This window comes from Myotis yumanensis, unplaced genomic scaffold (assembly GCF_028538775.1).
Source record: "Myotis yumanensis isolate MYYU_CA2020_CCGP unplaced genomic scaffold, mMyoYum1.0.hap1 SCAF_14, whole genome shotgun sequence".
Lineage (NCBI taxonomy): Eukaryota > Metazoa > Chordata > Mammalia > Chiroptera > Vespertilionidae > Myotis > Myotis yumanensis.
The window spans coordinates 186,725-201,475 of record NW_027223765.1 but is presented as its reverse complement, the minus strand read 5'-3'; the positions used below and the strand labels follow the sequence as shown (position 1 = coordinate 201,475).

The 14,751-nt window shown below is 62.3% G+C and overlaps 1 protein-coding gene across 1 annotated transcript; it reads left to right on the top strand.

The window, feature by feature from the left end:
- Window positions 1-4,966: 4,966 nt before the first annotated feature.
- Window positions 4,967-10,020, top strand: MYL3 (myosin light chain 3). The gene is made up of 7 exons (XM_070391118.1): window positions 4,967-5,167; window positions 7,160-7,187; window positions 7,320-7,469; window positions 8,130-8,303; window positions 9,469-9,546; window positions 9,634-9,674; window positions 9,818-10,020. The coding sequence occupies exons 1-6, from the start codon at window positions 5,024-5,026 to the stop codon at window positions 9,660-9,662; spliced, it is 603 nt and encodes a 200-aa protein (XP_070247219.1). The 5' UTR covers window positions 4,967-5,023; the 3' UTR covers window positions 9,663-9,674; window positions 9,818-10,020.
- Window positions 10,021-14,751: the final 4,731 nt, after the last annotated feature.

The following is a 14,751-nucleotide window of genomic DNA, read 5'->3' as shown; positions in this document are numbered from 1 at the left end:
TGAGGAAACTGAGGCCAGGAGGAGCCAGGACCAGCTGAGGTCAGAAGACCCTCAGGAGCTCCTGCCTCCCCTTGGCCACTCCTCCCATCTCCCAAGTGCTGGGCTATGCCTCCGGGAAGCAGGCCACATCCTGTTGGTGGCAGAGCGGCCCTGCTGGGAAGTCCTCCTCAGAGTCAAACTTGCACCCAAGGTTCCAGGAGCCTGGGGTGGTGCCCAGGTTCTTCTCCCTGGGCCCTCGTGGCTGCCTCGTGCCACCTCTAGCCAGAGTTGGGGTGTCGGTGGCCCCGTCTGTGCAGCTGGGCAGGGACAGGGGCCCTGCATGGGGCCTGCATTCATGGCACCCAGCATGGGGTAGTGGGTTCCCGTCCATGTGGACACACCCGGGTGCCCTTCGGGGTGAGCTGCAGCCCATGGCCAACCTGTGCCCGGACCGGCTCCGGGTCCCCAGGACCTGCCCAGCAACATCTGACCTACTTCTAGGCTCTGGGTCTGGCCCAGGCCGCGCTCTGACTCCTCCGGGAAGTGTGGGCCTGCGTCCCAGCCTGGGGCTGTGGGCCAGGAGGGCGGGCGGGGAGGGCCAGGCGGCTGCAGAGCCTGCGGCCGGGGACCAGGGCACGTGGGGAGCCAGACCCTCCTTCCCTGCCTCTGGCTCCTGGGCCCCAGGGACAGCCAGACCTCACCGCCCCTCCACGTGGCCACCATATTCTGAGCTCCCCAAACTGGAACAGGCTCTGATGGGATGAGGGACATTCCTCAGGCCCCTCTGAACATGGCAGGGTCTGCCAAACACTCGCCCTGCTGTGTGCCAAGACTTTACTCCTCCACCCGCCCGCCCTCGTCTGCAGAGCAGGGGGCAGTGCCAGCCTGGGAACCCAGCAGTCCCTGTCCCGGGTCCTGGCCTGGGGTCTGGGCGTGTGTCTGTGGGTCTGGAGTCTGGGTTTAGAGTCTGGGCTTGAGGCCTGGGTCTGGCATCCTGGGATTGAGAGTCTGGGTCCCTAGAGTGGGTTCTGGTCCTGAGCTCTGGGTTCTAGGTTCTAAGTTTGGGGTTTGGTTCCTGGGACTGGAGTCTGGGATCTGGGTTTGGGGTTCCAGGTTCCAGGCCTGCGGTTTGGGGTCTGGGTAGGGGTCCTGGGTTCGGGATCAGGATCCAAAGGCCAGTTCCTAGCCCCACTGCGCCCCCTGCTGGCTGCTCATCATGTTGTCTCACTGCCCACACCACAGGTCAAGCCCAGCTCTGCAGGCTGCTGAGAGGACTTTCAGCGGCGATGGGAGTGGCTCGGAGAGCTGCCGAGCTGAGGGAGTGGCAGGTGGGCAGCCACTGGCTGCGTTGCTGTCCCAGGGTGCCCACCCTGCTCTCCCAGAACCCTCGTGGGTCAGCAAATGCCCTTTCTCCCCCATCCCCCCGCGCCCCACTCCATGGATGGGGTTTGGCAAGGGGTCCTAGTCCCCCCGTGGGGAGGTGGGTACATTGAGATGTTTGGGACATTTGCTCATCCAGCATGTATTGAGTGCCTACTGTATACCGGGCTCTGTTCTAGACGCTGGGGATACATAGCTGTGAAGAACAAAAATTCCTCCTACGCAGCTGATACTCACAGGGTGGATACACATAAGAGACACGAGCCCGGCTGGCGTGGCTCGGTGGTTGAGCTTCAACCTATGAGCCAGGAGGTCATGGTTCAATTCCCGGTCAGAGCACATGCCTGGGTTGCAGGCTCGATCCCCAGTAGGGGGCGTGCAGGAGGCAGCCGATCAATGATTCTCCCATCATTGATGTTTCTATCTCTTCCTTTCCCTTCCTCTCTGAAATCAATAAAAAAAAATTACAAATAAACACAGTAACAAAGAAACAAGCTCATGTTCGGGTGTGCAGGGATGGGGAGGCAGGTCCCGGAGGCGGCGTGTCACGGAGACCAGCGGGGCCTGAGCCCCGGGTCCCCAGGGGAGGGAACAGTCGGTACAAAGGCAGGGAGGCTGGTAGAACCTGGAAGGAGGCCAGTGTGGCTGGGGGTCTCCTGCCTCTATTCACAGGGTCCTCAGAAATCAGGCCCACATCTTCCCAGCATTCCCTTGGCTGTGTGTGTGGCCAGAGGAGGTGGCCGCCCCCGGAAAGGGCTCTGGAATGTGGCCCCAGACAGGACCACCACCCGGACATGAGCTGGAAGAGCCAAAGGGGTAGGACCCAGGCCCCTCCCCAAGTCCCTGGGCTCCCAGGACCCCCAGGCCCTGCCTGGGTCTTGCCTGCTGGGCTGTCATTCCTGAAGCACATGGAGCTCCGCTGGGACCTGGGAGAGATGAGAGCCAAGCCTTGGTGTGGGCTGTCCTTACTGCCCACCCCTCCCTCTCTCACTGCCTGCCTTCTCGGTCCACCTGCCTGCCCACCTGGCCGCCCCCTGCCTGGCTCTTGGCCTCAGCAGCCAAACCTGCCGGCCGCCCAGGGGGTGGCGTTCCTGCCTGGGGTGGTGTCAGCTGTAGTTTGACGGGTTTCATGGGTGAGCCCTGGGCCATGCTGCTCCAAGGAGCAGGGCTCAGACCAAGGCCCAGCCCAGATGCACCTGAGCCCGGGGAGTGGCAGAGGGCTCTGTGCACGGTGTCCCGTCCGCAGGACCACACCTGCCCTGGGCACCAAGGAGAGGGACCAGGACACCCCTCTCCACGACCCCACAGGCAGAGGAGGGTGGGGCTGTGTGGCTCTGCTGGGCGCCTGGGTCTGTCCACTTCTGTGGCAGAACTGTGGCCCGGAGGCCTGTGTCGCTCACCCACTGCTGCTTCCTCGATCCCCGGTGGTTCCCAAGGGAGGGTGGTGTGTCAACAAAGTGAGGTGTGGCCCAGTGGATAGAGCGTCAGCCTGCAGACTGAAGGGTCTGGGGTTTGATTCCGGTCAAGGACACGTACCTGGGTTGCAGGCTCCTCCCCGGCCTGGGGCCTGGTCTGGCACGTACAGGAGGCAGCCCATCGATGTGTTTCTTTTACAACGATGTTTCTCTCAGTCTTCCCCTCTCTCTTTCACTCTCTTTAAAAATTAATGGAAAAATATCCTTGGGTGAGGACTAACAACAAAATACAAAACACAAAATGAGCTGGGGCGGGGGGGCCCTGTGCAAGTCCTCCGCTGGGAGTGGAGGGGGTGGAGCCTGCGGGTGGCTGGGCCCTGTGGGGTACCCAGCGCCGGTTGTGCGGAGGGTCAGCAGGCCTGGGCCAAGGGCGGGCCACCCAGCGGCCTCTCTCTGTGTGTCCCCTCGGGCTGCCTGCTCCTCCTGTGGTATTTCTGGCTCGTCTCTGTGGACCCCTCCCACCCTCCTTTCTCAGTCCTCGCGCCAAACATCTGGAAGAAAGTGAAACACTTGCTCCCCTGGCACCGGATGTCGTCAGGTTTCCACATGGAGGATGCGCTGCCTCCAGATGCGGGAGGAACGTCCCATGTCCCAGCTCAGAGGGCCACCCCCCCCCCCCCCCCTCGGACTGCTGTCCCCTCAGGAGGCTGAGTGACAGGAAGAGAGACAGGGCCTAGCAGGTGGCGGTGGGGGCACTTGCAGATTCTCCCTTCAGGCTCCAGCCCCAGCCCCACACCCAGGACGGTCCCAGGGGTCTGGGATAGAGGGGGGCATTGCCTCTGAAGTTTCTATCAAAGGCTCCAGGCACTTAAAAATAACAGGGACACCTCCTTCCTACCCCCCACACTGCTCCCCCCAGACACTGGGCAAGGAATGGGGCCCAATGTGTTTGCAAGATGTCCCTGCTCTCAGTATGTGCCTGGACGGGCCTCAGGCCACCTCAGCTTCCCTGCCCCCCTCCCCAGCGGTGGCCAGCCAGGCTTCCCTCTGTCTGCTGGCTGCAGAGGGCTGGGCCCTCCAGGGTGGGCATGAGGGTGGGAACTAGGGGTGAGCATCCCGACCTGGGCAGCAGGGGCAATCCTCACCCACCCCCTGGGGTCCCTCAGAGAGGCGAACCGTCCCGGTCTCCCACCAGAAAGGTTGGCAGAGGGAAATGGGGGGCCTGGGAGCAGCATCCGGGAGAGCTTCCTGGAAGAGGGGGCCTTGGGTGCACCAGGCAGAGGCGAGGCGAGGGCGTTGGGCAGAGGGTGCAGCGTGGACAGGCGCCTGGCGGGGAGCAGGCCTGTGGCATGTGGGGTGGGTGTGTGGCGGGGGCTGTGAGAGAGGCGATGAGAAGCGAGAGTGAAACGGAGAAACGGCCTCAGGGCCTGGCAGGTGCTGAGGCTGGAGGTTGTGGGGCTGGTCTCTGGTAGCTGGGCTGCCCCACCCCCCTCCAGACAGAGGCACTCATTCTGCAGCTCTTTGGGGTGCTCCCGGACCCTCAGACTCATGGCTGGGGCTGCAGCTGCCCGAGAGCTGTGACTCTCACACACAAACACACAGACAAACACACACAAACACACACAGAGACGGCACCGTCGCACACGGAACCCACCCCGAAAGACACCCAGGAAACACGCACAGATCCACCCCTCCCCCACGGACACACAGAGCCCACCCCCGTACACACCCCGTACAGTCCCCCAGACAGCCCCACTCTGTGCGGGTGCAGGCAGACACCTGGGGATTCAGTGCACAGGTGGGAAGTTGAGCTGGAGAGGGGCCTCAGGTGACCCGAGTCCTCCTGTCCCCACACAGCACACGGCACACGGCACACGGCACACACACTTGGCGGCCTCTGCACCTGCTGAGTGCAGGGTCTGGCTGGGCCTGGGCGGTGCTTTCAGGGTGTGCTGTGTGCTGAGCAGCGGCCTCTGTCCTCCCCTCCCCCTCCCTCCTCAACAGGTGATTGGGGGGAATGGACAGCCCTCCCTCTCCCCACGGCTCCTGAGCCTGAACAATGCCCTCCCCAGGCCCCAAAATAGCCCCTGAGCCCGGCCAATGTCCTTTTATGGCCCTGTCCCTATTGTGCACGCAGGGGTGGGGCAGGGGGCATGAGTGCCCAGACCAGATAAAGGCCAAGGGCAGGAGGCGCCCCTACCCGGCTCTGCTTCCTTCTCTCCTCGCCCCTCTGGGTGTTTAGGGCCCCCATGGCTCCCAAAAAGCCAGAGCCCAAGAAGGAGGAGGCCAAGGCGGCCCCCAAGGCGGCGGCGGCTCCGGCTGCAGCTCCCGCTCCTGCTGCCCCTCAGCCCGAGCCCCCCAAGGAGAACGAGTTTGATGCCTCCAAGGTCAAGGTGGGTGTGGGGGTTGGGGTGTGGCAGGAAGGACAGGGCAGAGTGGACCGACCCAGGGACAGGCCGGGCTCGGAAAGTGAGCAGGGAGCTCATGCTGGAAGCTTCTGTCAGACAAGCCCTGGGCTTCGGTCAGGCTTGGTGGGTGGGAGGGAGGGCGGGAGGGTGGAGGGCAGCCAGCAGGAGGACGCCCCTTGCCGCTGAAGGAGTGTCCTTTTGGTGGTTTTGGAGCCTGACTCTCCCTCGCCCTTCTCCCTTGATCTCACATCCTTGGGGGATCCAGGGTGGCCGCCCCCACCCTGCAGCCAGGCAGGAGCCTCCTGTCCAGGGTGGGGCAGGCGGGTGCAGACCAGAGGAAGCAAGGCCTTGCCCAGGCTGGGTCACACTCACCCCTGCCAGGTGCCCGAGCCCCAGAGCTGGGAGGGCCTCAGCTCTGAGGTGGGGAGATTGGGGTACAGGCAGGAAGCTGGGCTCACGCTGTGACCAATGGTCCCAGGAGCCCTCCGGGCCAGGAGGCTTCCTTGGAGGCTAAACTTGGAGGAGCAGCCATGACTCCCACCTGTGGCATCGGCAGAGCAACACGCACCCTGCCACCCGCCGCTCCCTGCTCTCTCCCAGCCTCTGCCTCCCGGCCCCTTGGGGCTCCCACAGGCCCCACAGGACCTCAGCCCTCTGCACAGACCCACTCCTGCTGGGAGGAGCCTCGGGTGCGGATCCCTTCCCTGCTCTGGGTCTGGTGTTTTCAGCCATGGACCGGGCAGTAGCCCTCCTTGAAGCTGGACTGGGCGGGAGCCCTCCTCCTCACAGCCATGTGCTCTGAAGTTGGCTCCTGCCCCCAGCCACCCCTCGGGCCGCGGGCTTGTGTCCATAGCCCCTGGCAAGGCTCACCTGGACCCATGGTGCCCTTGTCCAATCTCACGGATCTGAGGTTGGCACACTCCCCTCTACAAGGAGGGAACAGCGAGGCCCCTCATGTGCCCCTGACCCCACTTCCGGCTGGTGAAGGGTGGTGAAGGGTGGTGAGGGCTGGTGAGGGCTGGTGGGGGGCTGGTGAGGGGGAGGCTTTGTCAGCAGGCTTCCTGGGGAGAGAGCTTTGCGGGGCCGGGCAGCTCCATGGCAGGGGCAGGGCAGGGTGCTCCTCTCACTGCTGTGCTCTGTGGAGTTGGTGGGGCCCGAGGGAGCAGCAACGGGAGAGGTGCCAGTCCTGTTCCCCTCCCCCAAGCTCCTGTCCCTCCTGTGACCTTGACCTGGGGCCAGTGATAAAAATAGACCTGGTATCGGGTGGGGAGGGGGAGACCAGGAGGAGACTGGGTCCCAGGAGGCCTTCTGGCCTCAGGTGGCCCCATGTCGCCTCCGCAGCACCCCTGGCTCGGCTGTGCTGCATGGGGGCAGGGGCGGTGGGGGGGGAGCTGCCCTGCCCTCATGGGCGGGGTGTGTAGGACCCAGGTGTAGGCAGGGCCACATGAGCAACAATGCCCAGCCTTGAGGGCTCTGTGAGGGGCAGACACATATAAACACATGTGTGAACGCACATGAATGCACACATGCACATCACACACACACACACACACACACCGTTGAGGTGAGCCCCCCATCGCACTCCTGTGGCCAGTCCTGCCCCCTGCGCCCAGGCATGGTGGGTGGCAAAGCCAGGCTGGTTTGATCTGTGGCTTCAGGCACATCTGTTCAGGACCAGGGGCAGCAGGTAAGCCCCCCTGAGCTGGGGGCTCAGGGCACCAGGCCTCCGTCCTCACCACTTCCCACCAGGTGTCGAGGTTTGGGTCCACTCAGAGCAAAGGCCCTCGGCTGGCAGGTGGGGAGGATAAGGGGCAGGGGGTTGTCAGGGTGGACAGTGGGAGGTCCCGAGGGATGGAGGCTGGGGTGCGGAAATGGGGAGGGTGGGACAGCTGAGGAGTTGAGGTCTGGTCTGGTCACAGAGTGACCAGGTGGAGGCCTGGCCCCAACCTCTGAGGCATCTTTGGGGTCTCCTTTCAGATCGAGTTCACTCCAGAGCAGATTGAAGGTGAGTGGGGGGTCTTGACCCTGGGGCTGCAGGGTTGGGCCTGGGGCCCCCAGTCTGAGAGTCCTGCCAGGGGTGTGGGTGAGCGGGGAGCTCTCGCCGGGAGTGTCCACAGCTCACGCCCTTTCCCGGTAGAGTTCAAGGAAGCCTTCATGCTGTTTGACCGCACGCCCAAGTGTGAGATGAAGATCACCTACGGACAGTGCGGGGACGTCCTGCGGGCGCTGGGCCAGAACCCCACGCAGGCTGAGGTGCTCCGCGTCCTGGGGAAGCCCAAGCAGGAAGGTCGGACACCCCGCCCCTGAAAGCTCCCCCTTAGTGCTGGTTCCCCGAGACTGCAGGTGGGGCTGCCACATGCGGTGGGGCCGCACGGGAACCTCCTGCTGTGCACTGGCCTCCATTGCCTGGACGAGGACACGGGCTGGTCTCAGGGGAAGCTGACAGGTGGCGAGGAGCGCTGGCTTCTGTCCCCTTGGCCCCAGGCTGATGCACCAGGCCTCCTGGTCCTCGGGGACTGACCACACACAGACCAGGCTCCCTCTGCCCTCCTGGGCCCCGGTCAGCTCTGTGGACTGGGGCCAGTTGCCCTGGCCACACTGGCCAGAGAGGGCTGCTTGCTTTGCCCCCAGGAGGAGTGGTTCACAAGCCCAGGGAAGGCCTCTACTGGCTCAGCTGCTCCTGACCAACCGCAGGGGCAGGGAGGTGCGGTCTAGAAGACGATGGCACCAGCAAGGACTGTTCCTCAAAGGAGGGCGAGGTGCTGGGCGAGGCCCGTGTGGTGCCACCCAGCAAACTCCTCGAGAACAGGCTGCATGACGAACGCCTTTCTGGTGCCTGTGAAGTGCCTCGTGGGGTGGCGTGCTGTGAGTGGCTAACCGTGCGCGTGCTGTGGGGACTGGGGGGCCGAGGGAGGGCCTGCTGGCACTCGGGACCTTCTCTCCACAGACCTGAACACCAAGATGATGGACTTCGACACGTTCCTGCCCATGCTCCAGCACATCGCCAAGAACAAGGACACGGGCACCTACGAGGACTTTGTCGAGGGGCTGCGGGTCTTCGACAAGGAGGGCAACGGCACGGTCATGGGCGCCGAGCTCCGCCACGTGCTGGCCACGCTGGGTGAGGGCAGCCTCCCCACTCCTCCTTGGGGGTTATCCTAGGAGGAGCCACTTGGTCACCTGCTCCCAGGTCTGACAGTCAAGGCGCCTCTATAGCGAGGGACAGAAATCGGGGGGGGATTTAGACACTTAGGGGAATAGAGGAAGCGTGTTGGTGCCACTCACAGAACCCAAGGGAGACAGGAACAGCTCTGGGCTCAGGTGGGGCACAGTGAGGCACCCAGGAGGCTCAGCTCAGTCTCGGGGTTCACTGCCTCAAGGTCAAGACCCAGAGCCACGTCACCTGAGTGGCCGAGTAGGTCACGTGCCTGCATCTTGGGCATCCTGACCCCACTGTCAGGTGCCTGGCTGGCAGGGGTGCCTCCTTCTGAAACAGACTTTCTCCCACAGCAGATGCTATTGAGCACCTATTGTGTGCCCAGACCTGTGCTGGTCTCTAGGGTTATGTGTGTGTGAGTGTGTATGAGTGTGTGCTAGTGTGTGCATGAGTGTGAGTGTGTATGTATATGTGTGTATGTTTGTGTGTGCCTGTGTATGCATGTGTGTATGAGTATGTGTATGAATGAGTATGTGTGTATGTATATGAGTGTATGAATGAGTATGTGTGTATGTATATGAGTGTGTGCTAGTGTGTGCATGAGTGTGTGCGTGTGTGCACGTGTAAGGGTGTGTATGTGTGTGGGTATGTGTGTATGTGAGTGAGTGTGTGTGTATGTGAGTGTGTGTGTATGTGAGTGTGTGTGTATGTATGCGTGTGGCTGGGGGTGGGAGAAACTGCAGTTGGCATTCCAGGGGGGGCAAGAGCACAGCACATACAAAAGTACCGAGACAGGAAGGTGCCCGACTTGCCTGGGAAACAGGGGTCCCCTCCATAGTCACCCTGCTCCCCGGACCCCAGCTGTATCCCCACCAGCCTCATGGGGACAGAGGGGGGGCTGTTATGGACAGAGCCAGGCTCGAGGGGCACCAGGCCCGCACCCAGGCCCTGCCCTTTTTGACTTGTCACGGATTCTCCTGGACTCAGAAACGAGGGTCATGGCCACGGCCTGGGGAGCTACGACGGCAGTGCCCAGAGGGGTGAGGGCATGTGGGGAGGCAAAGCGCACCCAGAGGCCCAGTGTCCGCCCTCCCCTCCCGGGGGGTGCTGACTCGGCCCCCACCCCCAGGTGAGAGGCTGACCGAGGACGAGGTGGAGAAGCTGATGGCTGGGCAAGAAGATTCCAATGGCTGCATCAACTATGAAGGTGGGCGCAGAGGGAGGGAGCCTCCTGGGGGGTCCTGGGGCCCAGGCTGCCCAGGGCCGAACCTGTACTCACCTCCCTTCCCTCCAGCGTTCGTGAAGCACATCATGGCCAGCTGAGCCTACCCCCAGGTGAGCCCCTCAGCCTGTGTCCCCTCACGCTCTGCCACCCGTCCCTGTCTCCGCCTCCCCATCCGCACCAGCTCCGTTCCCACTTAACATCCTGCTGCCTGGCTTGGCTCCTTCACCGTAGCCTGTGCCCCCTTTGCCCTCAGGGAGCCCAGGGAGGCCCTGCTGGGACAGCAGTGATGTTGGCATCGGTGGCAGGTGGCCGGGAGCTGCGGGAAGGAGGGAGCCGTGGAGGCCCCGCACCAGCTCTGCAGCACCCCCTCCCCCTGCCTCCCGCCTGTCAGGCCGCATGCACCTGGGACTGTCCCCACGCCCTGGGGCCATGAATAAATGCCTTCTTCCTGCCTCCTTTCCTGTTGCCTTCCTTCCTTCCTCCCCTCCCCCTCCTTGCTCTCATTCTTCCTCCCTCTGGGGCCCTCTGGTTAGCTCCTCTGAACCCTACGGGCCAGTGAGCCCTGGACACAGCAAAGGGCGTCCTCTGAAAGGCTGCCCACAGACCCAAACCTCCCCATCGACCCTCATCCGATCAAAACGGCCCCATCTCGTGTGCCAACCCTGTGAGCTCGCCCCCCCAGGCACTGGGTGAGGAGCAGGGCTGACTGGAAGAGGCCTGGGTGCCCTCCCTGGCTCTGTGCTCCTCCCCTATGGACACAGCAGCCCTGCGGTGGCCCCAGATACAGAGATGCCAGCGCACCGTGAGCTTCTCATTCCGTAACCAGCCATGAGGGAGCCAGGGGCCCAGAGCCACCTGACACAGGCGGGGAAACTGAGGCCCAGCACAGAGAATGGCCTCGCCCAAGTCAGTGGGGAGCGCAGCAGGGCAGGAGCTGGCCGTGCCGGCTGTCAGGGCTGAGGAGGCCATAGACCCTGCCTGACTCAGGTGGGAAATGGAGGCACTTGCCTGAGGTGTGGCTCTCGCCAGAGGAGAAGGGTCTACCGTGAGCTCCCCAGCCCTGGGCTTCTCAGCAGAAGACGAGCGTGCAGTCCCCAAGTGTGCAGTGATGGGGGGCAGGGGTGCACGCCTTGCAAACCTCTGCCTGCCACCACACCCTGCTCTGGGGACCCCCTTTCCTCAGAGCCCTGTGGGGAGAGCGAGGGGAGGGCTCCTGGAGGAAGAGATGCCCAGAGGTTGAATGGGAGGGAGCGCAGTGCTGCAGAGAGGCTGGGCCCTCGACATGGGGCGTGGGGGGGGGGGGCGGGAATCAAGGCTCAGTGTGGGGGTGGGTCATGCAGGGCAGGAGACAGCGCAGGCCAGGGCACCTGGGAGGCCAAGGCAGCCCCTGGGGGTTCATGCCCATGGCCTCATGTGGGGTGAGTGCACCTGCATGTGCGGTATGTGGGTGCGCGGGTCAGGCTGCTTGAGGGTTGGGTGGTGCGACGTCTGCTTGGGAGTGAGCCAGGACTAGTGTGTGAATGCGTGTGTGGGAGTCCTGTGGGGTGAGTGCGTGCAGTGCCCGCCGCGTCTTCCTTTTATTCTCTCAGCGTTAAATGAGCACCTACTATGTGCCAGGCTCGGGAACAGTGCAGTGGAAAAGGCAGTCAAAACCCTGCCCTGAAGCGCCCACACAAACCCGGCAGGTAGCTGAGCGCTGAGTGTGTCTGCTGTGGTAAAGGCTGAGGAGGAGCCCATAGTGAGGAAGGGGCTGTGCTGTCAGTGTGTGTGGGGGGTGGGGGGGACGGGACGTGGGGGGGGGGGGGAGCAAGAGAGAGAGAGAGAGAGAGAGAGTTGGGAGGTGTTGACATGTTAAACAATGAGGCTAGTGATTATCTGAGAAGCTAATAGTTGGGCAAAAATGTAAGAGGGGATAATATCCAGATTACATAAAGAATTCCTGTAACTCAACAAAATGAACAACCAATTAAAAATAGGCACAGGATCGAACAGACTTTCTCCAAAGAAGATGTACAAATAGCCAATCAGCTTCACACTAATCATGAGGAAAATGCAAATTAAACTACAATGAGGTAACACTTCGCACCCACTAGGATGGCTAGCCGTCCCCGCAAAAAAAGCAAAACAAGAAATAACCAATGTTGACATCATTAGATGAACTGGAACCCTGGGCACTGCTGTGAGGTGGTGCATCTGCTATGGAAACAGTGTGGAGGCTCCTCAAAAAACTAAAAAGCAATGACCATGTGACCCAGCAATCCCACTCCCAAGCACAAACCCCAGAGGATGGACAGCAGGGGCCGGAGGAGACGTCACACACCATGTCACGGCGGCGTTAGTCACAGGTGCCCATCGACAGACGAAGGGTGACCAGTGTGGTCTGTTCATGCAATGACGCGCTCAGCTCTGCAGAGGAAGGGGATCCCGACACCGGCTACCACGCGGGTGAACTCCGAGGGCACCGCGCTAAGTGAAATGAGCCAGTCCCGGAAGGGCCAATGTTCCGTGTGATTCCACTTCATGAGGTGCCTGGAGAGTTACATTCAGAGAGACAGGAAGTAGGATGGTGGCTGCCAGGGCTGGGAGAGAGGGGTGGGGCGTCTTGTTAAAGAAAACAAAAACAAAAGTGAGGAGAGTCAGAGTGTCTTGGGTGGGGCTTCCCCAGAAGCAGAGCTGAGACAATACCCAAATGCAGACAGTCTCCCAGGGAGGGGACCCCAGGAGTGAAGGGCAGCTGGGAGGGAAGTCCGACAGGTGCGTGGGAGCAGATGGCGCGTGGGCAGTGGGGCTCAGCCTCCCTGGGGACCTCCGCCGAGGGATGCGGAGACAGACATTGACCCAGCAGCCCCTGTCTCCTCCTCCCACCTGCCTTGGCTGTGGGCTTCCTGGTGTTGGAGTGAGCACGTGTCCACAGGGTGCCTGTGCGTGTGCGTGCCCACGTGTGTCTGCACGTGCCCATCTGTGCATGTGCACACATGTGTTATCTCTGTGTGTGCATGCATGTGTCTGGCCGCTTGTCGGAGTGTGGACGTGCTGGGGACTCTGCCGAGTCAGCGCTGTGCTGAGCGGCGGCACTGCCAGCCCGGCTGTGGCCTCCCCACAGTTGCATAAACACATCCCGCTCCCCTCAAGCAGGGAGGTCCAGCCTGCGGCCATGCGGCTGGCGGAAGGCGATGGGGGCTAAGGGGTTGTCCTCCTTCAGCCTGGTCCCCTCCACACCCAAAGTGCCAGGTCAGATCCGTGAGGCGGGGGAGGTTGGTCTGGGGTCTCTCCACGCCTCACTCCCCCCATCTGGCCTGGAGCCTGATCTCTGAGGTCCTGGTAAGGGGCAGGGATAGCCACCTCTCCAGGCCTGGGCCAGCCTGAGCCAGAGGGTCAGTGGGGCAGCTGGGGGGCAGGGGACCAGGGACAGAGCTCTGCATCAGGACCCCAGAACCAACTGCCCCTCCTCTGCTCTGACATCCCTGCAGGGACGCCCCTGGCTCTCGGCAGCTGCCACACCTGCATCCTCTCTCCAGACGCCATCCTCAGTGATACCGGTCCCTGCCCGGACAGGGGTCAGAGAGTGGGGAGCCCAGAGGCCAGAAATTCAGGCCGAGGTAGAATGAGGTCAGAGGGTCTGGAAGAAATCAAGTGTTGGAGGAAGATCTTACCAGGTCACCAGAAGGAAAGAAATCAGACCGCAGGCAGGAGAAGCCAGACCCTCGGGCTCGGACCCTCAGCTGCAGGGTGGCGGGCAGATCGCCGATAAAGATCTTTATTTTCAAAATATATTTTATTGATGAGAGAGAAGAGAGAGAGAGAGAGAGAGAGAGAGAGAGAGAGAGAGGCTGACCCGCTGACTCCTGCACGCCTCTTACTAGGGATCAAGCCCACAACCCGGGCATGTGCCCTGACTGGGAATCAAACCATGACCTCCTGGTTCATGGGCCTACGCTCAACCACTGAGCCACGCCGGCCGGGCTGGCAAAGATCTTAAGAGAAATCAGTGGTTGGAGTAAAAGGGTCCAAGCAATGAGTGTATGAAACGAGAGGGGGTGTGAGATGAGGAGGGAGGGAGGAGATGGGGCGAAAGAAATTGGGCCACAGTGTGACAGGCAGCCGTCCTGTCGTCCTGTTGCATGAGTGGGTGCCGGGGGGCGGTGTAGGATGGAGTGCCCTGCTGTTGGGCCTCAGGCCGCGGGATGGTCCGGAGGGTTGAGGGGAGGGGGAAGGGTGAGCTGCCTGGGTCCAGGGCAGCCGCACCCCAGGGCGCGCTGACCCAGTCATCTCAGAGAGCAGCAGGGAACCCCCAGACCGTGAACCGGGTGACCCAGCACAGCAGTGCCCCCTGGGGCTCTCCCAGTCCCTTCCACAAGCCCCAGGCCCGCCCGCGCTGAGTTTGGGGGTTACTTGTTCCTGCCTCCCAAAGCCACACAATCCTGGTTTGCCCAGATGCTGACAGAGCACAGCTGGAATGTGGAGTGTGTGTGAGGGCACGCGCGCGCGCGCACACACACACACACACACACACACACACACACGAGGCTTCCTGGGGACCGCCCAGCAGGCCCCTCTGGTCTCAGGGCTGGCCCTGCCTGGCCCTCCCCCAGCCTGGCTGAGGACACTCGAGGTGCCACCATTTTCTTCCCATCCTTGTTCCTTCCTCTGTCCTATGGGTCCAGGCACCTCATGATTGACTGAGGCATTGGTGAGAATGGCTGCATCAGAGAGCTTTCTGGAGGGCTGGGGGATGGGCTCGGGCAGCTGGGAGGCTCTGGAACTCCTGATCTGAGGAGACTGTGCCCCCGGAGAAGTCTGAGGTCTTGGCCAACTTTCTGACTTTTATACTTTGGTCAAGCTGACCACGGTCACCCCTTTCCCTCACACAGTTCTCGTACCCAGGTCTGGAGGCCTCTGCTTTTCCTCCCCTCAGACCCTCTTCCATCTCACTCCCCTCCTGGCCAGTTCCCCTCTCCCCCAGGGTGCATGGGCACCACTGACAGATGCTCTGGAGTGGCTTCTCCAGCTCCCAGCTCACTGGGATAGTAGTGAGAACCCTGTCCTAAGGGGTGTGCAAGCAGAGGCGAACCATTTCCTTGGGAAGCTGCAGAAGGGGCTCGTGCCCTGGTCAGTCTGGAAGCACTTGGGCACCCCCAAGGCCCAGCCAACCTGTGAGTCCAGGAGCAGGAAGGCCCACATGTGTGT